At 55.8% G+C, this 22,321-nt stretch overlaps 1 protein-coding gene across 3 annotated transcripts; it reads right to left on the reverse strand.

The window, feature by feature from the left end:
• Window positions 1-2,484: 2,484 nt before the first annotated feature.
• On the reverse strand, window positions 2,485-13,640 carry CARHSP1 (calcium regulated heat stable protein 1). 3 transcript variants are annotated; one of them, XM_070460670.1, is made up of 4 exons: window positions 13,542-13,640; window positions 5,571-5,735; window positions 4,778-4,900; window positions 2,485-2,929 (listed from the first exon to the last, which is right to left on the reverse strand). In XM_070460670.1, exons 2-4 carry the CDS (start codon window positions 5,726-5,728, stop codon window positions 2,767-2,769), a joined length of 444 nt encoding a protein of 147 aa, XP_070316771.1. In that variant the 5' UTR covers window positions 5,729-5,735; window positions 13,542-13,640; the 3' UTR covers window positions 2,485-2,766. The 3 variants fall into 3 exon arrangements, with proteins under 3 accessions (XP_070316771.1, XP_020747884.1, XP_020747857.1); XM_020892225.2 differs by lacking the exon at window positions 13,542-13,640 and adding an exon at window positions 10,080-10,276; XM_020892198.2 differs by lacking the exon at window positions 13,542-13,640 and adding an exon at window positions 7,514-7,608.
• Between the last annotated feature and the right edge of the window lie 8,681 nt (window positions 13,641-22,321).

Genomic DNA, 22,321 nt, shown 5'->3' on the forward strand with positions numbered 1-22,321 from the left:
GCTCCCGGGCAAGGAGTGACTGGAGGCCCAGCTGAAGAACCAGTCGGGCAGACGTCTGGATTCTGGGTGCGACTGGGTGAGGTGAGGCGGCCTCGGTGGCCCAGAATCACTTCCTCTCCCAGGGCTTCTTTCCTCCCCAGGCAGGGCCCCCTCAGCCTCCACATCTGCCCGCCCTCCGCAGATGCCAACACCCCTTTCTGCAGCTCCTCCTGCCCCCTGCGTCCCGGCTTCCACCGAACCCTCCCTCATGCTAAATGCTGGCTTCAGCCTCCCCCTGAATGGGTTCGATGGGCTGGTTATAATTTTTCCTAATGTGCTCTGACCATCAGTATGCTCTTACGTTAAAGATGTTCACCTGCGCACCACCCCAAAGTCATCACCCACCTCCCCAGCCTCTCCTGCCCCCCTGCATTGCCCCCCCCACGCCCTTGGAAACCCTAAACCTGGGCCGCCTCCCCTGTCTGCATCAACAGGGCACTTCATAGCAGGCCAACCAAGTGGCATTTTCTGTCATCACAAAGCCGCATCCCTTTGCTCAGCTCACCTATATGTGAGGGTACTGATTAAGAAACAGGGCATGGATGATCCCATTTTCTTACTCATCCCCCCAGAAAAAGACTGAATGGCTGTATCAGCCTCCTTTGGGGAGACGTGCCCCCCCCATCCCCACCGCCCCCCACCTGCTGGCTTCAAGGAAGAACTCCCTGCAGCCAGATTCCACCTTAACTCAGAACGCCAGACTCTCCTCCAGCAAAACAGTTTATTGAGAAAAGTGCTGGTGAGAGGGAAGACCTGGAGTCAGGAGTTCGGTTCTGTCCCCAGCTCAGTCGCCAACACCATCTGTCCTCCCAGAGCCTCTGGGATAACTCAAAAGATTGTGCTTTGAGTGGGGAGAGGTCTCTTCCAGCCCTCACGACACAAAGATGTAATCACCCAGGAAGAATGGAGCGTTTACAAAGGAGTCTCCCCCAGCGAGAGGACCCACAGGTCACCCACCTGGAGGAGCAGATCTGACTTCCAGCCCACTAGCAGGCTGGTGGGGTCACGTGGAGCCCCAACCATGTACCACGGTGAGGACAAGGCAGTGGGGTCACCTGGGGAAGCGGGTGGCAAAGACGCAGACTCTCAACCTCAAGGATGGGTCTTGAGGGACATGACTTCACTCGAAGTGTGGTCCATACCCAGACAGGGGTCTCCGGGGACCACCTGGGGACCGTCCAAGGCTGCAGGGGAGACGGCCACTGCAGACCAGCAGAAGGCAGAGTGGGCAGGACCCTTCAACAGGACACGACAGGCTGGGAAAAAAGATCAACTTCCTTAACTGTGATGTTTCACCACACACTTGTAACCAATACTTATTCGCCTACTTAAAAACAACTCCGGTGGCCATTTCATGATGTATGGAAATACCAAATCGCTGTGTTGTGCACAGCGAACATTGTGTTGTAGATTAGTTATACCTGGAAAAAAACACACACAACCCCATTGGTCCTCAGCAAAATAGCTCTGGCCTCTGACCCCCTTGCAGAAATTCAGATTTTAAGACACTGGATGAGGCCCCACCATCTTTCAAGGGCTCACCTCCCTGCGTTGCCAAATAGACCCTTGAATACAAATTTCATGGGTGTGGCCACATATCTCAAGACCTGTGAAATATGTTTTCCCCATATTTCTCAGCTATTTCTATTTTTAAATTACAACTAAAGCTGAACCAAGCCACACCAAAGGAAAGCCTTAAGGATCTGTTTCCTGGAAATATCCACAAAGGTCTGCAATGTCAACAGCAAAGTGCACACATAACTGGCTCCAGTGAGAGCTTAAATTCTTTAAAAAAAGAACAATCCTAAGCGGTTCACCAGTTTTCCAGAAAACTCCACCAAAAGCATATTTCTCCTTCAACTTGTGACTTCGCCAGGCTCCCAGGAAGCAAACCACCTGCTCTTTTCTAGATGGATTCCCCAGACAGGTCCGTTTGGAAACAAAGACCCTCCCCCTCTCCACACTCCCCACCCCTCCCCACCACCTCCCGGATGGGTGGCTAAGCCAGAATCCTCAACCACAGACAGACAGGACCAGGCTTCAAAGAGGAGGACTCGCCTCTGAGCACACGGCTGCCACATGCAGGACTCAGGCCTGCCAGACGCCCAGATGCTTCACCTCCTGCTGCAGAGACCCCAAGACCCCCGCCCTCCCCGCCCCCAGCCCCTTGGAACAACCAGCTAAGAACCGGAAAAGTCCGCTCTGCCCAGGGCCAAGGAGAGACTCACGAATGGGGGCGGGGGTGGTGCGCGCGCTTGGGTGGGAATTCCTCCTGGGAAATCACGCAGGGTCCATGTCGCTACCCAGAGGACCAATCTGGGGATTCTCAGCCTTCAATTCCGGGGCGGGGGCGGGGGCGTGGGAGGGACTGCGGGCCAGGGAAGCCGCCCGACCCAGCCCCTGGGTGGGGCTCAGACTCTCCACTCAGCCACCAGGGAGCGCCTCTCCTTTTTCAATGCTTTTAATGTTTTTCAGATGGTGAGATGTTGGTTGCGGTGGTCGGAGGCTATGCTGGTGGCCGAGGGCACCCCCGTGCCTGCCCCCATCTCCAACCCCTTCCTCCAGGAGACTCTTAACAGGGACCACGCTCCCCCCCCCCCCTTTCGGATGCCCCATCTCAAGCGGCACAGTTGTCCTCTCCCGTCTGGTCCTGCCTCCTCCTGCCCCGGGGGTCTCCCCAGAGCCCGGGGGGTGGGGGGGGGTGGGCCAGGGTGCCTCCGGCCACTCCTAGGAACTGACGACGTGGCCGGACCAGGTCTCGTGTTTGGTGCCCGGCGCCAGGTGGGTGATGACCACCTCCACGGCCTGCAGCTTCTCGTTCTTGGGCGGGATGGAGCACATCTTATAGGTGACTTCGTCGCCTTCCATGGGGACGTACTCCCCCTCCACGCTGCGGGGCGAGGAGAGACATTCAGGGCTGACATAGGGAGAAGCCAGACGCCTGAGGGGACTGAGGGTCCCCTGACCCAATCAGCTCCTTTCCCGGGACCTCGGCTGCGGAAACAGAAGATGGAGCCCCGCCCCCAGGGATGCTCTCAGGGCAGTTACACGTGGGCACCTTGGGGCTTATGAATAGAAGAGCCAGGAGAGAAAGTCTTGAGCCTGAGAATCAGAGTTGGAGGATGACCCCGAGGGGGTTTCCTGAGCAGCAGCCCAACCCCCCGCCTGGTCCAGGAGTCTTGGAAACCAGGCTGCACCTGGTTTCTGGTTTCTGTTGTTCAGCGCCTTAGAATCCCACAGAGCTTTCCAGAAAGTCCTTTTCCCTCTCTTTCTACAGGACATGAGTCACCATCTCATCCAGGATGAGGAGGTCCCCATCTTGATGCCACCTTGGCTTTACTCAACACCCCCACCCCAGGGGAAATATCCCCTTCGGATCCTTCAGGCCAAGTCCAGCCAGCTCTCCCCTGGGACTATATGGCCTTGACTGAAGAATCACATTGCAAATCTCCCTGCCCTCTTTGCGGTGACCACCAGGAAGCTCAGGAGTAAAAGTGAGGCATTGCTTTAGCACTGTCCTCATGTCTACACTGTACAGCGGGTCTGTGAAGACCAGGCGTGTAGGGATGTTGGAGGAGAGGAAGAAAGCATCCCATCTCAACAGACATTTGCAAAAGGAGCCTAATTTCAAAACATGGTTTCTACATATTGTCAGGCCTGCTGTGTGGGGTACCTTACCTGCCACCAACAAAAAGACTGGGGGTTGCTGAGGTCAAAGATGGGGATGGGGTAGGGGGGCCGATCAGGTCCCCACAATTCTGCAAGCTGCTTCGAAGACCAGAGGTGGTGCCCAGCCTGCAGGGCGCCCTCCAGCCCGAAGGCCAAGGATGTGTGGGCCCCACCCTGGGCACCCCCTCCCTCCTCTTCCCGCCAGGGTTTCCAGACACTCAGGAAGGAAGGACGTCAGTGAGCAAGTGGCAGGAGAGAGGGTCCAGCCCCACACTTCCTTCCTGGAGCAGAGTTCAGTCAGCCCCCAGCCTCACCAAGGCAGGGTCCCTGGGGGAGTGCAGGCACCCACCCCCAGGCCAAACACAGGCTCACAAGACTCACAGGGACACCCGTGCCTACCCACCAGACACACACGGGCACTCAGACCCACCCCAAAGTGAAAGTGAAAGCCGCTCAGTCGTGTCCGACTCTTTGCGACCCCATGGACTATAGTCCATGGAACTCTCCAGGCCAGAATACTGGAGTGGGTAGCCTTTCCCTTCTCCAGAGGATCTTCCCAACCCAGGGGTCAAACCCAGGTCTCCTGCATTGCAGGCAGATTCTTTACCAGCTGAACTATCAGGAAAGCCCAAAGAAGGTTCTCAACTCACATGCACACACACACAGAGACACACACACACAGAGACACACACACACACAGACACACACACACAGACATATGCACATGGAGACATACACAGACACACACACACAGAGACACACACGCACAGACATATGCAGAGACACACACAAGTGAGACACACACAGAGAGACACATGTGCGCAGACATATGCACACACAGAGACACACACGTGTGCACACCCACACACAGTCACCTGCAGTGTCTCACACACTGCCACCACCACGTACAGGCTCACACCCCCAGCCCTGAACACTGTCACACAAGCCTGGCCCACACAACCTCATCACACTTGGCACCCACCCAGCAGAGTTCACACACTCCCCCTGCCTCCTCCAGGCCACAGTGCCCACCCAAGCCCCAGAGCACCCCGATCAACCGCTGACTCACTCGGAGATATGCAGGAAGATGTCAGGGCCGCCGTCAGCCGGGGTGATGAAGCCGTGGCCCTTGGACCGACAGAAGCATTTGCAGACTCCTTTGTAGACTGGGCCCTGGGAAGCCCGCACCGTCCTGACAGAAGGCAGGGAGAGCATGAGGGGCCCCCACCAGCCCTCTAGGACAGCCCCCTGCTCTCAGGGGCACACCCAGCTCTTCCCAGTTCCCACCCGCAGCTGTCCTCAGGGCATTCTGGGCAGGGCCACCATGTACAGTTGTACAGGTTATGCACTGCACAACTCCCACAACTCCGGGAGCCATTCGCTGAGAACCTGGTGACAGTGACTCTCTGCATGACGCTGCAAACTTTTTCAGGCCTCAGCTTCCCCGTGTGAGTAAAATCCCCCTGAGCATCCCTCCCTCTGAAGGCTAACGTAGCAGCAGCCTCCACATGTTGGCCTGAGCTCTACACCTGCCAGGCACCGTGTGGGTCCCCTGCAGTACAGTGGCCATGCTGCTACTGTCCCCGTTTTGCAGCTGATGAGGTCAAGGGCTCCCGGGGAAAAGGGGCTTGTGTGTGGTTAAAGCCCGATGATCTAAGACCCCAGCGATTTCCCATCCCTGGCTGCCCTCATCCCTCACCCGCAGCTCACGACAGGCTCAAGAGGGGCCTGGGGGTGGCACGGTACAGGGTTTATGAGGCGCCTGCCCAGCTTCCCACCATCAGCCCTTTCCCAATCCCCAAGTTTCCCATGTGATAGACAGGGACGTGGAGGCGACCTGTCTGGAGAAGCCCGAGACTCACGCTGAGAAGGTCCTGGTGCGCCGAGTGGGCAGTGGGCTCGGCACCACGTTGCCCCGTAGCGGGGATGGTGAGCGATCCCGGGCCTGTTGGGTGTCCAGCAGCCCGGCCGAGGACTGATGGGTGGGGGGCTGGGATGGAGGAGGAGGCTCAGATGACATGGCTGACCTGGAGAGAGACGGGGGCCTCTCAGGGACTCACGCCTCCTAGGGGGGCTCTCCAGATGCCTCCCCACACTCACGCCCGACAGTCTGCCATCTGAGACTCGAATACTCCTCTGGCTGTGGAATGCAGGCTCCAGGCTCACTCAGCATGGAAGTCACCTGCTCCAGAAACGCGCCGGCTCGTCCCAGTCAGGGCAGGTGCCTGGTCTGCGTTCCTGTTGCAGCCATGCACCTCCCTCTGTGACAGCTCCGCACGGAAATGCCGCGAGGACACCACTGGCCCCCTCTTTGTCCCCAGGACCCACAGCACAGGTTCTGGCACACTCGGCGTGCATGCGAGCTAAGCTGCTTCAGTCGTGTCCGACTCTTTGCAACCCTATGGACTGTAGCCCACCAGGCTCCTCTGTCCATGGGATTCCCCAGCAAGAATACTGGAGTGGGTAGCTATTCCCTTCTCCAGGGGATCTTCCCGACCCAGGGAATGAACCCAAGACTCTTACATCACCTGCACAGGCAGGCGGGTTCTTTACCACTAGCGCCAGTCGGGAAGCCCTGGAACACTCAGGCACTTGGTAAATTCTTATGAAAGAGAGGGAGGGAGAGAGAGAAAAAGGAAGGAGAGAGGGAAGGAGGCAGACAGAACAGGCAGGATCAGTGCCAGCTGCCTGGATGAGGACTCCAGCCATTCATCAAACCTTTCCCGACCCCTGTTAAGTGCCGGGCACTATGGGGAAAGGGAAGCAAAAAAGGGACCCACACTTGGTGCTCCTTCAGGAAAGTCTGGGACACAAATCAAAAAGGGCTTGGACCCCAAGTTAAGTCTGCATCCAGGAGGAAACCCGGGGCACAGGGGGAGTGGGCAGGAGCATTTCAAAGGCAGCATCTTCAGCCACCAGGCCCCTGACTCAGATCCAGGCCTTGAAGTTCATTTCCACCCAGCCCAAGGCTCCGATTGCTGCTGAGAAATGGAATTCCCTCTGTGACCCCTAACACACATCAGAGGCCAGGGGCAGACCCAGCTGGAGAGAGAGGACTTTAGAGCAGCACGTGGCCGCTGTACCCAACTCGCTGGTGGCCTTGGCTCAAGGCCATGAAGAAAGAGCCAAAGACCAGGAGCCAAAGGGCCGTGGCTGCGTCCTTTCCACTGTCTGGGATCAGCTGCACACTGGTGCAGCTGGGTGGGCGTCACACAGCACCTGCTCAGGGTTGGTGTTGGGGGTGCAGGCCCCCCGGCCCCAGGAAGGAGAGGAGCCTGACTCAGATGTCAGACCCCCTTCATTCCCAGGATGTCACCCCCCACCCATTCACAGGGCGTGGTAGGGCAGGAGCAGCTCCACTGGGTTCTGCGAGGTTCACACGAGGTTTTCACATTTAAAACACAAGCTATCTTTTAAACATCCCAGAGCTTTGCCCCCGCAAGCAAGGTTTCCACCTAGGTTTGAGAAAACTAGCAGTTCCGGCAACCAGAGCCTCCAGTCCCCCTCCCCACCACCCCCAACCCCCGCCACCGCCCTGGCTTTCCTGATCTGCAGGCATTTATGCGGCCCAGGGCACCAGCTTTCAACCTGCATCGCCCAGCAGCACCCCTCTGCCCCAACCCAAACCGCCTGAGAGCCAGGCCTGATTCCTGGGGGGTCAGGCCCACCTCTGCCCCCCAAGAGGACCAACCAGCTCCCTCCACGTGGCCCCTCAGCCTCCTACACACTCCCCTTTCAGGACTCAGCTCCGTCTGGCTGGGAGGGGAGGCAGCCAGCTGGCTCCCTGGAGGAAGTGACATAGTACCTCCTGACCCTTCTCTCAGCTGCGGCCGCGGCCAGGGAGGACCGCGAGTCCTGGGAGCCCCCACCTCGGACAGGCCCCGGCAGCTTGGGGTCAAGGCTCCGGCATGACCCACCAACACAGGTCATAGAGTCCTAGAATGTTCCAACGCCTGGGGTTCTGGGAAGGGGGGCCGGTCCAGAAAAAGGGAGGGCCCCACACCCAGGACAGCAGGTGTGAACCACTGGGGCCTGAGGATACCAGAGTGAGGCAGGGAACAGCCCTCCGCACCCCCAAAGTCTCCCTCTTTCCCCTGCTGTCAGGCACCTCTGACTTTAAACCCCACCCTTCCAGCTGTGTGATCTTGGGCAAGTTACTTGACCTCTCTGGACCTTGGTTTCTGTATCTGGAACCTGGAGATTTTTTTTAAAAGTCGTGACCTCACACCAGCATCAGTAAGTTGAAATGACATAATACATGTTTTAAGCATTCTGCACACCCTCTGCCCAGAACAAGTGAGCATTTAAGGATCAGCTACAATTGTTATAACCGTCATCATAAAGTCATTCAACAAACACGCGCCTGATGGCAGGACCTGTTTATGGCAGAAGAGACAGAAGACAGCAGGACTTCCCTGGTGGTCCAGTGGTTAAGAATCCACCTGCCAGGGCAGGGGACACCGGTTTGATCCCTGGTCCGGGGAGACTCCACATGCTGTGGGGCACCTAAGCCCATAAGCCACAGCTACTGAGTCCAGGCTCTGCAACAAGAAGTCCATGCACTACAAAACTCATAAACAAACAAACAAACAAGAGTGGGCCATTTGTAAAACAGAGGGCGGCTCTTCCAGTGTGATAAACAGCCTGTGCAAAGGCCCTGAGGTTGGCAGAGGCAGGTGTGACTAAAGGCCAGCAAGGAGACTGGGGGTTGGGGGGGTCACCGGGGAAGGAGCGGTGAGAGGCAGGAGATGGATGGGTGGAAGGGCAGTCCAGCTCAGGAACTAGGCCATCATCATCGTCCCCACAGGTCTCCACTCTTCTTGCCCATGTCCATCTGTCTGACTGTCCCCCCGGCCCCTGCCATGCCCACCTCCCCCTAAAGCAGGTCTCAACTGGGGTCCCCTTCTCTCTCCTCCCCAGCCCCTTTGACTCTCCCAGGACACCCAGTCCCGCAGAGATGCCAATAGAAGCCGCCGGCTTGGGGACAGAGCAACCTGAGGGCAACACGGGGTCCCTCCAAGTCCTGGGCCCCAGCACTGGGGCTGGGACAGAGCAGGGTCCCCCTGACCAGCCTCAGGACTGGCAGCCCCCACTGGCGTTCATGTGGTGGGGCTGCGCGCATGCGCACTTGGCAGTGAGAGAAACTGAGGCATGGAGGGCCGCAGAGCCTCCAGGAGGGAGTCGGGGAAGGGAGCTGCCGGCCTGGGAGACGCAGGGGCTTCAACCATCACCCTGCCTGCCTTCAGAGGGCCATCCATGCGAAGCACAGCTGAGGTGGGGGTAGACCTGGACCGGAGCCAGCTACCCCCCACCCCTGGCCTGCGGGGGTGGGGGGCGGGGACAGGGAGGAGTGAAGAGCCTCAGTGTGGGGAGGCATGGGTTAAAGTCCAGCGATAAGGAAACCAGCTGGCAGAGGGAGCAGCCAGTCACCTAGGAGCCAGCTCTGGGGTCTGCTGCCCCCAACCCCCAAACACACACAGATGGGGGGGTTGAGTGTGCAGCGACGCCAGGGGGAAGCTGGCCCTGGAGGAAGCAGGGCCCACCCTACTAGCCCCTGCTCCAGGGCCTCTCACCTCCCTACAGCTTCATCCACTCCTTACAGCGGCCGGCAGTCTGCAGAGGGTCGCCTCAGGCTGAGGCTCTAGGCCAGACCAGAGATGGGCCTCAGGCCTGCAGCAAATTCAGACCAGGTGTCCTGCCCAAGGCCTGTCACAGCTGCTGAGCGTGTCTGCATGAGTGCATGCACATGTGTATATGTGCGTGGCTGTGAATGTGGTGTGTACGTGTGCACATGCATGAGAGTGAAGCCAGGCACACAAGTGTGTGCATACATATGAACACCAATGGACTGGGCAGGGAGGGGTGGAGGAAGCCACCCCGCCCCCGGCACCAGCAAGGCCTTTACCCTGGGAAAGGGCAAGAAGGGGGCCTCAGCCCAAAATAGCCTGGGAATTTCCCACAGGCCCTGTGGGTCCTCCAGGAAGGTTCACAGAGCTCAGCTGGGCACCAGGCTCTGGTCTTCCCAGCCCCTCTTCCACCAACCCACACATCCAGGGACTGGAGACCCACCCAGTCCTGCGGAGCCCCTGCCTTCCTGCCCTCAAGCCCTACCAGTCACACCAAGGGCAAGTCTGAAGCGTCCCTGGTGGCTCAGTGGATAAGAGTCTGCCTGCCAATGCGGGAGACACAGGTTCAATCCCTGGTCCAGATGAGCAACGAAGCCCATGCACCAAAACTATTGAGCCGGTGCTCTAAAGCCCGGGAGCCACAGCCGCTGAAGCCCCAGTCCCCTAAAGCGTGTGCTCCACAAGAAGAGAAGCTAAGCGACAATGAGAATTCCTTGCGCCACAACCAGAGTAGCCCCCTCTCACCTCAATGAGAAAAGCCCGCGCAGCAACAGACACAGCACAGCCAAAATAAATAAATAAGGACAAGTCTGTCTGAAGCCACGTAACCAGTTGCTGACTCCAGGAAGGGATCCTTGGCAGTGCTTTCGGTCATTTACACTTTAGTGAGACGTTTGCAGCTCATTTCACAAGGCTCCTCCGTTCTTGGTAGCTTTCAGGCCCTTGAGGGCAGGAAGATAGGGGTGGGAGAAAGAACTGAGCTTCTTTCTCAGCCTGGCAGCAAAGCCAGGTCTCATTAAGCCTACTCTGAAAAATGGGGTGTGGAGCCTTCCCTGGGTTTCTGGATGGGGGAGGCCAGGGCAGGGTACCGTGTTCAGATACCTCCTAGCCAGGGGGCCAGGACCCTGCTGGCAGGTGAGAATGAGTTCCAGGCCACACGATGGGAACAGGACAGAACACTTTCCTAAGACAGGTATGGGGTCCCACATTCTGCATTTCTCAGGCGCTCCCCCCAGCAAGGCAAGACTGATAGCGAGTAGTACTGGTGATAGCGTTACTGGCCCGGCCCACCTCTTAGCCAGCATAAGGGGGCACCAAATGAGTCACAGTCACCCTAGTCCACCTCGGCGCCTCACCTGCAAACCGAGGCAGAGACGCGCCCTTCCCCTCTCCACCTCCCGCCCAACCGAGCCCCAACCCCGCAGATTGGGGGCGCTTGGGCCGAACGGGTCAGTGGGACAGCGGGGTCCCAGGAAGCAGGAAGAGGTTCACGAAAAGAGCCCCGAGGCGGGCTGGAGCCGCATTCCTCTCCGCTGCGCCGGGGAGAGCAGGGGCTGAGGGGGGAGAGAGGGGTCAGGGGGGGAGGGGGAAAGAGAGAAGGGGAGGGGAGGGGCCAATGGGCGGGGCCGGGCTCGGGGCCAGGAAGGGCGTGGCCAGGGAGAGGGGCCGGGCTCGGGAGCCAGGAAGGGCGTGGCCAGGGGAGGGCGTGGGCGCGGGGCAGGAAGGGCGTGGTCACGGAGAGGGCGGGGGCTCGGGCAAGGGAGGGGCGGGGCCAGGGAGGTGGGCGGGGCCAGGGAGAGGGGAGGGGAGTTGGGAGGGGGGAGCGGAGCCTGGCAACGGGAGGTGGGAGGGGTCGAGGTAAGGAGGGGGCGTCGAGGGGAGTTGTGGGGGCGGAATCAGGGGAGGGGTCGCGAGGGAGAGGCGGCTTGGCTGGAGCTGGCCGCGCCCGCAGCAGAGAGAAATACGAACAAGACACCGAGGTGCATCTGAGATGCCCGTGCCCGGGGTGGGGGTGGGGGTGGGGGTGGGGGGCGAGCCCAGCCGGGAACTGCTCGGCCGCCCCGGAGTGCTGGGAAGAGGCCGGAAACCCGAGGACCAGCGACCGGGAAGCCGAGGCGCCCTCCGTCACAGCCCTGCCGTTAGCGTGCCCTGCCCGCCCGGCTCCGGGCCTGGGAAGCGCCCAAGCCCCTGTGGGTAACTCGAGGCCGATTCTGCATCCCCATCCCATCGCCCCCACTTCCAGCCTTCCTGTATTCCATCTTCGCCTCCATCCAGGGCTTCGATCAGACCTGAGTCTCAGGCCTAACTGTGCTCTCCGCTCCCTCTATGACCAGCCCCCGCCCCCGCAAGCGACCTCCCCTTTCCCTGCCTCAGTCTCCCCATCTGTCAAATGGGACGGTCCTGGTGTAGCCTCCCAGCCCGGCGGACGGAGGGTGTTGTACAGGAGGGTGCCAGATACAACGGCTTCAGGCAACAATAGTCGAGCCGCTAATGGTAGCACTGCCAGGCTCCGGCCGTCTAGAATAATCCCTCCCACGTCCGTCTCTGCTGATGGGACACAAACCGAATGCCCTGAATGCCCTGACTTTGCCACTCGGTGAGACAAAGACCGTTCCTCTCCCGAGGGGGCCTCCCTCTTCCCCGCCCAGGCCTCAGAGCCCGGCGATGGGCCTGGCCCAGGTCTTAGAGCATCTACTCGGGGCCGGGCTTCGCGATGCTACAGGCCCTGTTTCTGCTCTGTTGGGGCTCCGGGGAGGGAGATAAAGACAGCAGCATTGAGAACCCGCGGCCATCAAGGCCGCCCGGGAAAGGCGAGCATAGAGGGGGTTTGGAGAAGGTCCCTGGCCCCGAGGAAGGGGCGCCTGCTTCAAGCCCTACAGGGGCCGTGAGGAAGTCATTCCTGGCAGAGGGGTCTGCAGGGGCACAGGCTCAGGGATAGGGAGGGAGGGCGGGTGCCAGAAAGGGGCTGGGACGGTCTGGCTGGGGGAGGGAGATAACAGAAAATTCTGGTGAAGAGTTTGGGACTGAAACGACATCGAGGACATCAATAGGCGATTTTAAGCTCCGGGTTGATTTGAATCTGTTTTTACAAGTTCCCCCTGCGTTCAGGGTAGAGAAGAATATTGGAGGGGCAAGACTGTGAATGAAGAGACCAAGAAATACATATATATTTTTAAAAAGCAAGTAAAAAATGTAACAGTAGCTAAAGCTCCCGCGCCCCAGTCCTGGGTCAGCTATCTCCTTTTATTCTCACACACCCCGTTATGGTGTGTGTGGGGAAACTTACATCCCCAGTCTACGAATGAGGAAACGGAGGCTCAGAGAAGCCTTCTATGTTGCAGTGAGACCCTCCCGCCTGTGGGAACGGAGATCGTGCCTGGAGGGGACTGAAATCCGGCCCCCCACCCCACTCCCAATACATACATCCACTCCAACCCCAGATAAGCTGTTGGGGGCTTCCTTTTTAGAAATCAAAATAAAAAACCGTTGCATTTCCGGCCTGAAAACTTGGGCTGCCAATGAGGCCGGCAGGGAGGGAGCCCGTGGGCGCGGGTGAAGTTTCTCTGCACAGCCTCCGGGGGCCCCCCCATCCAGACGCAAACACCCCGGGTGAGCGCCCGGTGGCTCCTCCTCCCTAGAGGCGGCCAATCGCACGGCGCCAGGATGTCCCCGCTCCCTCCCCAACCTCCTCGCCAGGCCTGGCAGCAGTCCCACCGCCGAGCCCGCAGCTGGCGCGGCCAGGCCTGGCTGGGGGCTGGCTCCACCTCCCCGAGCGGCGCCCCCGCCCCGCGCGCCTCGCCCCAGCGCCTCGCGAGTCACCCCATCCAGCTCCATCCAGCGAAAGCAAGGGGAGGGGTGGGGGTGGGGGCCCGGGAGGAGGAGAAGAGGGTTTTTTTTCTGCACCAAGAAAACAGGTGGCCAGGCGGGACAAGCAATCAGACGTCCGCGCCAAATCCCTCGGGCTGCTGCCACACCCACCATCCTCCAGGCGGGGATGAGTAACCCGCGCTGCCCAAACAGGCCACTGCCGCCCGGCCATTTCCGAGGGGCCCAGAGACCCAGCCGGGGAGCTGGAAGACCCTACAGAGTGGGGATGAATGGGGGGGCAGAAGAGGCCGAGGGCCCATGCTGGAGGTTCTTGGGCCTCCCTCGGGGCGAGGGCACCCCCACCACGCCCTTTCTGGGGTCCCCAGAGAAGCTGCCTACCTGGCTATCCGCTTCGCTCCACCAGGCGCTCAGCTCCAACTGCGGGGAACAGAGCTGGGGAGGGGGCGTGGTTGGCAGGGCGGGCTCGCCGCGCCCGCCCCTGGCCCCGCCCTCTGGAGCTCTCGGCCAATGGGGCCGCGGCCTCGAGGAGGGGCGGGGCGGGCGGGACCAGTCCCTACGGGACCTTTGTGTCCGCGCTCGGGACTGGCGGGAGCGCGGGGCGCATGGCCTGGGGCGGGTGGGTGGGGGTGGCCCGGGCTCTCGTCTGTGCTGCACACCCCCGGCCGGAAGTCTCCCGTGAAAAAAGGAGAGCATCTGGTCGTCGCGCCCGAGCGAGTCCCTCCCCACGCCGACAGCGTCGGATTTGGTCCCCAACTCGACCTTCGCTCCAGAATCCGGATGGGCCCCGGGCACCTCCTCCGTTTCAGCAGAAAGAAAAAGATACAAGAATGACGAGAAGGGATGAAGAGAGAGACCGAAGGGAGAAAAAGCAAACCAAAAAAATGCAAAGAAAGAAAAAACAACAACGAAACGGAGAGAACTGATTTCGTTCCTTTTGTTTTGTTTTTAGTCTCTGCTCCCTGAGCCCTCCGTGTCTGCAGGTAAATGAACTTACTCCCATCTTACAGGAGAGAAAACCGAGGCAAGACAGGTGACCCACCTCCTCACACCCAGCGAGTCAGAGCAGCCCCTGAAAGGAAGGTCAACCCTGGATGGAGGCTCCGGCTGGTAGCTGAGGGGCGGCATGCGGGGAGGGATACTCTTAAATGTCTGGGACAACAGGGCCTAGGGACTGGGGTGGCACAGGGGTCCCTCCTGGAACCCACCAACTCTCCCTGCCTCTCTTGTGTGGTCAGGTTAGGGGTTCCCTGCAGAAGAACACAGCATGCTTCCTTGACATAAGAGAAGCTAGTTTTGGCCTAAACTGTTTGTGATCTGAAGCCTAGCCACAGTGTTTGTTCTTTAACCGGGATGGGTATTAATGATTTTTAGGGAAGTGAGGGAACGCAGGAACAAGGGAAAAAACAGTCAAGAAACAATTCAGCCATAAAACAGACACCTCCTCAAAGGTATGAAGATGTTGACCTTCCCGATATCTATCAACTAAAACTTGGCCTCTGTTGACCTTTGCCCGAATTTGATGCAGTATTCTCCTCTTCTCAAGCCCCTTCATGAATAGGCATGTACCCTTAGCTTAAAACTTCCCCAGGATTTACCAGGTAGTCCAGTGATTACGACTTCCAGAAGGTCAGGAATTAAACAGACAAAAGGACATTCCTGAGAGTGATGAGAGCATGTGCAAAGGCCCTGAGGTGGGAAGGAGTGTGGTGGGGCTAAGAGAGAGAGAAAAGGGAGCGTGGGGTCAGAATGCGCTAAATTCAAGGGTCTCGATTAGGGACTGAGGGCAGCCAGGAAAGAGCTTAAGGCAGGTGTGAGTGGAGACTCCTCCCTCCAGAGTGTGTCTCATGTCCGCCCACTTGTACCTATTTCTTCCCCCCATGACCTGAGCCTCTCCCATCTCACCAGGAGCAGCAGCCTCCACCCAATTGCTGTACCTTCCCCCTAACATCCATGCCCACGCTCCAATTTTCTTTGCAGCAGGCAGAATAAGCTTTCTAAAGCATTTATAAAGCCAACCATTGTTAAAGAAAAGATCACTCATGACACTTGTTAAAATGGTAAGGCAGACTTTGTTCAGGACTATCAGGATAAGTTAGGGACCACCAAAAAGCGAGGATGGTTTTGGCACAGATTGGGCTCAACTCCAAATGCAACAGGGAAAAGTGGAAAGTTATAGCCAAAGTGGGTTGGAAGCACGATGGATGGAAAATTACTAAGGAGAAAAAAACATCACGGGTCAAGGACGGTTCTAGATAAACTAGCTAGCTAGGATTCTTGCTGAAGGCAGGTCAAGGTGATCAGAAGTCACCTCCCCCTACACAGCCACATCTCCCTCACTAGTAACATTTACTGGTTACAACTGACAACTGACGTATCATTATCACCTGCAGCCACAGGAGGGCCCACCAGCTCCACATGGTCAAATTCAGTGAAACTTTTTTTTTGCTGCTTCTGGGGATTTTGCCCAGCTGATAAGGTTAGACAAATATTCTGGGGCATTTCCTGTTTCCTTCTAATTCTTCCATCATTTTGAAGAGTCACTATATCTTCGGGATATTTTGGTGAGCGGGGCAAGTGACCCCAGCCAGCTGTGCTGGGCTAGGATTGCAAGCTCTGGGGCCAGATTGTGGGTGAGCTTAGCTCTACCAGCATCTGGATCTGGGGACACTTTCTTCCCCTGCATCTTCTCAGGCTGCTTCATTCTGGTCATTACAGCTCACCGAGGGGACCGTCCACCCACCCTGAACTAAGTGCGTGCCCCCCACCAGTCTGTCCCATCACCCGTGGTTACCATTCACCTTTCACCCCATGGGAATATTGTCAACTACAAATTGGCAGCGACCATCTAGCTGTCTCATGTCCGACTCAATGGACTTGAGTTTGAGCAAGCTCCAGGAGTTGGTGATAGGGAAGCCTGGCGTGCTGCAGCCCATGGGGTCACAACTGAGCCTGAGCAACTGAACTGAACTGATCTACCTATCTACCTCTGCAACGAGTTAAATCACATGCTGCCACAGCTGCTGACCTTCAACACCCCCTAAAAGGAGTTCAGGGTGGAGAGCAGGAAGGAGGCGCTCTATGCTCTGGGAAAAACTGGCAGAACAGGTCTTCAGATAGTTAAATATTTTCAGGAGCTGATTTTAGGAGCCCAATTCTTGCATCTCCTTGTATCTAGAAAAGCACTAAAATCCTTTATGGTGACGACTACTCCTTTTGACTACCGAAAGCCTCACGAGACCAGTAGAAACCTTTTGGAAACATGTGTGTTTGATTACATGTATTCCTTCTTCACCAAAATCCCATATATACTGACCTACCCCCCTGTCTCTTTGGAGCAGTTTCTCAGAGCTCTCTCCCAGGCTTCAGTCCTCATTTTGCCCCAAATAAAACTTAACTTACAACTCTCACGTTCTGCATTTTTTTTAAGTTGACAATGAGGTATTGATGCACACGCAGACAAGGCACATACCACACACACACCCATATCCCACCCGCCACACACACACACATCACCCATGCAAACACACACAGATAAAAACATGAAAAACCTCATACTCTCCCACCACACAGCTTTCTGGGTTCTCCCCCAAACTCCAGACCCCAAAGATTTTCTGGATCTAGAGACAGTCCCCCTGCCTCCTCCTCCACGCAGACCTCAGGGTTCAGTCTCAGAGTTCTGAGGGCAGAGAATGGAAAGTAGTCGTTAGGAAAGAAGTTACCCCTATCTGGGATGCCCTCTCTTCAGAGAGTGGGCCTCTAGTGGTCCCCAGGGGACAAGAATTCCTCCCTCTCGACCCCCTGCCCAGGAAGCGATGGAACTTGGAGTGGAGGCACCTACAGTGGGCTTCCCATGTGGCACGTGTGGCAAACAGCCTGCCAGGCAATGCAGGAGACATAAAAGATGTGGGTTTGATCCCTGGGTTGGGAGTATCCCCTGGAAGAGGGACTGACAACCCACTCCAGTATTCTTGCCTGGAGAATCCCACAGACAGAGGAGCCTGGCAAGCGTGGGGTCACAAAGAGTCAGACACGACTGAAGCGACTTGGCAAGCAAGCACCTACAGCAGCCTGTCTACCTCCCATGCCTCTTGCCCCCAGCTCACCATAAACTGGGAGGAAGAGAAAGCAGACCGGGCTGGAAGTGCAGCCCAGAGACATTAGGTGACATCCCAGTATAACCCAGGGCTCCAGGCTCTCCTTGCTGACCGTGACCCCTCTGATGGGCAAGAGGAGACGGACAGGAGGACTGGGCGAAGCGCAACCCCTGGCTAGACTAGAGCTTCTCCAGCTGTCCCTGGCCCCGCCCACACCCCCCGGCCCCTTGGGAACCCAGCCTGGCTTCCATCACTTGCACAATAATTACAGTCACCACTCCTTCCTCCAGATTCCTTCTTCCTTATCTCATCACTTCCCTGCAAGAGCTGGGCCCTTCTGGGAAGACAATGAGCAGGAAGGAAAAAAACGTCCCATCTCCCTTTCCCCTTGAGCAACCCCGGCTGTCAGAGTCTTTCTTTCTGCAGGGCGTAGACAGGGTGAGGGAGGTGTCGAGGGTCACCAGCAGGAGAGGACCAGGGCCCCCCAGGAGTCCCAGCTGCCAGAACTCCAGGCCCGCTCCATTCCCAGGGTGGCCTGTCCACTGCTCCGCCCCCGCCTTGGGTTTGGGGACTCTGCTTATTTCACATATTATTGTCCTGATTGTTGTGCAGCCGCTCAGTCGTATCTAACTCTTTGTGACCCCATGAACTGCAGCACGCCAGGCTCCCCTGTCCTTCACCATCTACCTGAGTTTGCTCAAGCTCATGTCCATTGAGTCGGTGATGCCATCCAACCATCTTATCCTCTGTTGTCTCCTTCTCTTTCTGCCCTCAATCTTTCCCAGCATCAGGGTCTTTTCCAATGAATCAACTCTTCACATCAGGTGGCCAAAGTAATGGAATAGAAGGTAAGCATGGATCTTCATCCATGCTGACCCTTGCTGGGTCAGCCAGCAAGGTAAAACTGTCTCCTTGAATCTTCTTAAGACCCTTGTGTGCATGCTAAGTCACTTCAGTCGTGTCCAACTCTATGCAATCCCATGGACTGTAGCCGGCCAGGCTCCTCTGTCCATGAGATTCTCCAGCAAGAATACTGGAGTGGGTTGCTATGCCCTCCTCTAGAGGATCTTTCTGACCCAGGGATCAAACCCACATCTCCTATGTCTCCTGAATTGGCAGGCGGGCTCTTTACCACCTGTGCCACATGGGAAGCCCTCCTAAGACTCTTAGCAATAAGTAATTATTATTATTACTTTTGATGCTTTTGAACTGTGGTGTTGGAGAAGACTCTTGAGAGTGCCTTGGACTGCAAGGAGCTCAAACCCATCAATCCTAAAGGAAATCAGTCCTGAATATTCATTGGAAGGACTGATGCTGAAGCTGAAACTCCAGTCCTTTGCCACCTGATGGGACGAATCGACTCCTTGGAAAAGACCCTGATGCTGGGAAAGTTTGAAGGCAGGAGGAGAAGGGGATGACAGAGGATGAGCTGGTTGGATAGCATCACTGACTCGATGGACATGAGCCTGAGCAAGCTCTAGGAGTTGGTGATGGACAGGCAAGTCTGGCGTGCTGCAGTCCATGGGGTTGCAAAGAGTCGGACACGACTGAGCGACTGAACGGAACTGAACTGACACCCGTTTTACAGAGGAGGAATCTGAGGCTCAGAGAGGTGAAGACTCCTGCCCTGGGTCACACAGCTGGGAAAGGCAGAGCCCATGCTTTAACCGTCTTCTTCCTCCTCCCTGCCAGATCTTATATAGGGGATGCCACGGTGAAAAACAAACAAGCAAACAACAACAAAAGGGCTCCTCCAGGAGCCCTGAGCTTGCCCTCATGGAGCTGAAGTTTTAGGGTCAACAATGACCAAGCCAACTAAACAGGAATGGGACAAGCCCAGGAGGAGGTACGTGCTGTCAAAACTGAACCACGTAGGCTGATGCAGAGTGGCTAGCTGATCACAGAGAACTCATCCTCCGGAAAAAGGCCCAGGAGGCGCCCGGCCAGGCCTCAGGCCAGCCTCAAGCGGCCTGGGTGCGGAGGGACTGGGGTCTAAGCGGCCGTGTGGCCTGGGGCTGGCCTCAAGCCCTCCCGCAGCTTATCCTGAGGGGGGACGAGATGGGACGGGAGTCTTCAGCCCCAGGGCAATACGAAGGCATCCGGCCAGCCCTAAAGGGACGGTGGCAGGGGCGGCTTGGCATCCTTGGCCTCCCTGCGTGCGACGAGGTACCTCTCCGCCCGTGGAGCCCCGAAAGAGGAAGCGAGGCAGACTCGCGCAGCCTGGTGCTGCCCCCTGGTGGCGATGACTGGGATGACCGGAGACCGAGAGCAAGGCGCATCTTCATTTCCCACTCAAGAGTGTCTGAGCTCAGATGCACCAGCGTCCCAATCTTGCGTTATGGGGACCATCGTCCCCAAAATCCCCAGAGAAGGAGGCAGTCCCCAACTCCATCCCAAGATGTATAACCTCAAGCCTATGCAAAGCCCCCTGCGCTCTGGGCCGTAAAATCGGAAGGATTTTAAGCCAAATGGGCTGGGCAGATCACTCATTCATTCTGTATTTGTGCAGCTCCTCCTCTATATGCGAGCTGGGGCATGCAGAGGGCAAAAAGCAGGCATCAAACCGCAGACCATAATGCACACAGAGATATAACGTAGTCCGAAGGCGGGGGGCGGGGTGGAGGGCGGGGGGGTCAGGGGACGAAGTGAGAAGAGGGAATGGGCAAACACATCAGCACGTGGCGGCAGAAAGGACTGAGCAGGAACGCCTCGCTGGCTGTTTCAAGACTCTCGGGTGTGAAAACCATGGAATCGGTAAAAGAGCTGCAGAGAGAGGGGTTCAGAGGGCCCCCCGCGAGGGAGGTGGAGCTGGTAGAGGCTCTCCAGACTGCAGAGGAGATACCTTTTTTCCAGGAAGACAAAATCTCTGTGGGAATCTGGAAAGGGCTTCCTTAAGGCGCTTTTTCTCCATCAGCTGAATAACGTTTGTAGCAATTCACAAATCTAATGTGTCTGTGATGTAAGTGGCTCTGATACGCCAGGCTCAGCTACCTTCATGCCCATATTCTCTGCCTTCGCAGGCATCACCTACACGTTTACTGCGTCTCACAGCTTGACCTGTTTCAGAACTTCAAATATATAGGCTCACAGGAGACATACTCTTCTGAGTCGGGCTTCATGTGCTCAAAATCATTTTTTGAGACACATTCATCTTGCTGAGTATACCAGTAGTTCATTGTTTTCACTGCTGTGCAGAATTCCTTGGAATAAATATACATGACGGGATGATCCACCCACCTGTTGACAAATATTTGGTTGTTTCTAGATTTTTGGCTATTAGGAATCAAGTTACTATGAATTTTCTCATATAGGCCTTTTTTCTTTTTTTGAACATGTGTTTTTTTTTTTCTCCTGGGTAAAAACCTGGGAGTGGAAGGAATTCCCTGGAGGCGGTCCAGTAGTTAGGACTCTGCATTTTCACTGCTGAGGACCAGGGTTCAATTCCTGGTCAGGGAACTAAGATCACGCAAGCCATGCAGCATGGCCAAAAAATAAAGACACAAATAAATAAAGACCTCGGAGAGGAATTCCTAGTCCCAGGTGTGAGGAGGTTTGCCTTCAGGAGAAACTGCTGTTTTTTTTTTTTTTTTTTTTTTTTTCAAAATGATGAATGAAGCATTTTACACTCACACCAGCAGCGTAGGAGGGTTCTAGTTATCTTGAATGCGTGTCAACACTCGGATTGTCTGTTTTTAAATAATCAGTGGAGGGACTTCCCTGGTGGTCCAGTGGTTAAGACTCCGTGCTTCCACTGCAAGGGGAGCAGGTTCAATCCCTGATAGGGAACAAAGATCCCATATGATGCACAGCCAAAAATCAATCGATCAATCAATAACTAAGTGAAAAGACTCCACTTCCCTCCAACGTATTTAAAAGTAAAAAATAAATTTTAACCATTGGTAACTCTGCCTTTTAATTTGCATCTCCTAGATGAATAGGGATGAGGATCTTTTAATGTGTATGTTGGTCATTTCTGTATCTTCTTTTGTGAAGTCTGTTCAGGTTTTTTGCCCACTTTTAATACTGTGAGTTTTTTTAGTTATTGAGTTGAAGGAATTCTTTTATACTCTGTATACTTGTCCTTTGGCCTGTAAATATTTTCTCCTGAACTGTAGCTTGCCTTTTTATTGTATCTATAGATGGTATCTTTTAAGAGGCAGGTGCTTTGATGAACTAGTCTTTCAAGTTTTTCTTTTATAGCTTGTGCTTCATGCCTCGTGGTGTGTAAGAAATCTTGATACGTGATCACATTTGTTAGCTTTCAGTTGCTTTCCGTTTTTTGGTGTTGCTTTTTTCTTTTTGATATACTTCCTTTTTCATTAGTAAAAATAATGGTATGGTTCTGAAGTCAAACTCACGAACAAGAGAGAGAGAACCAGCTTCCATTTTCAACATTAACCAGTTTAGTTCTTAATTAATCTTTCTTTTATTTCTTCTTGGAAATTATTTATCTCCCTCTCCGTTTGCTTACACTGAAAGGAGTGCTATATATAGGGAATTCCCTGGTGGTCCAGTGGTTAGGACTCAACACCTTCACTGCTGTTGTCTTGGTTTAATCCCTGGTTGGCAAACCAAGATCCCACAAGCCACATGGCAATAACCAAAAAAAAAAGGAGTACTATATATATACATAAAAACACATATCTTCTTGTTTGTTTTTGGACAAGATATCCTGGAGAGGTTGCTCCACAGTAATATATAAAGATTTTCCTCTTTTTTCTCTTTTCCCCTTTCTCTCCTCCCTCTCGCCCTTTATTTCGGGTAGCTGAAGAGTCCCTATGTGGATGGACATTTGCGTTATTTCTAGTTTTTTGTTGCTACCCTGAATAGCCTGGGGCCTACCTCACCTGATATTTTCGCCAGTCTATCTTTAGCAGTCCATTGGGGTCACAGAGCTGGACAACAACAACACAGCTTTAGGATGGATTTCTAGAAATAGTACTGATGGTCAGAGGGCCACCCATCTGTAATTCTATTATGTACGTGCGCTCAGCTGCTCAGTAGCAGCTAAAATAATTGCCACCCCATGGACTGTAGCCCGCCAGGCCCCTCTGCCCAGGCAGT

This window comes from Odocoileus virginianus, chromosome 33 (assembly GCF_023699985.2).
Source record: "Odocoileus virginianus isolate 20LAN1187 ecotype Illinois chromosome 33, Ovbor_1.2, whole genome shotgun sequence".
NCBI lineage: Eukaryota > Metazoa > Chordata > Mammalia > Artiodactyla > Cervidae > Odocoileus > Odocoileus virginianus.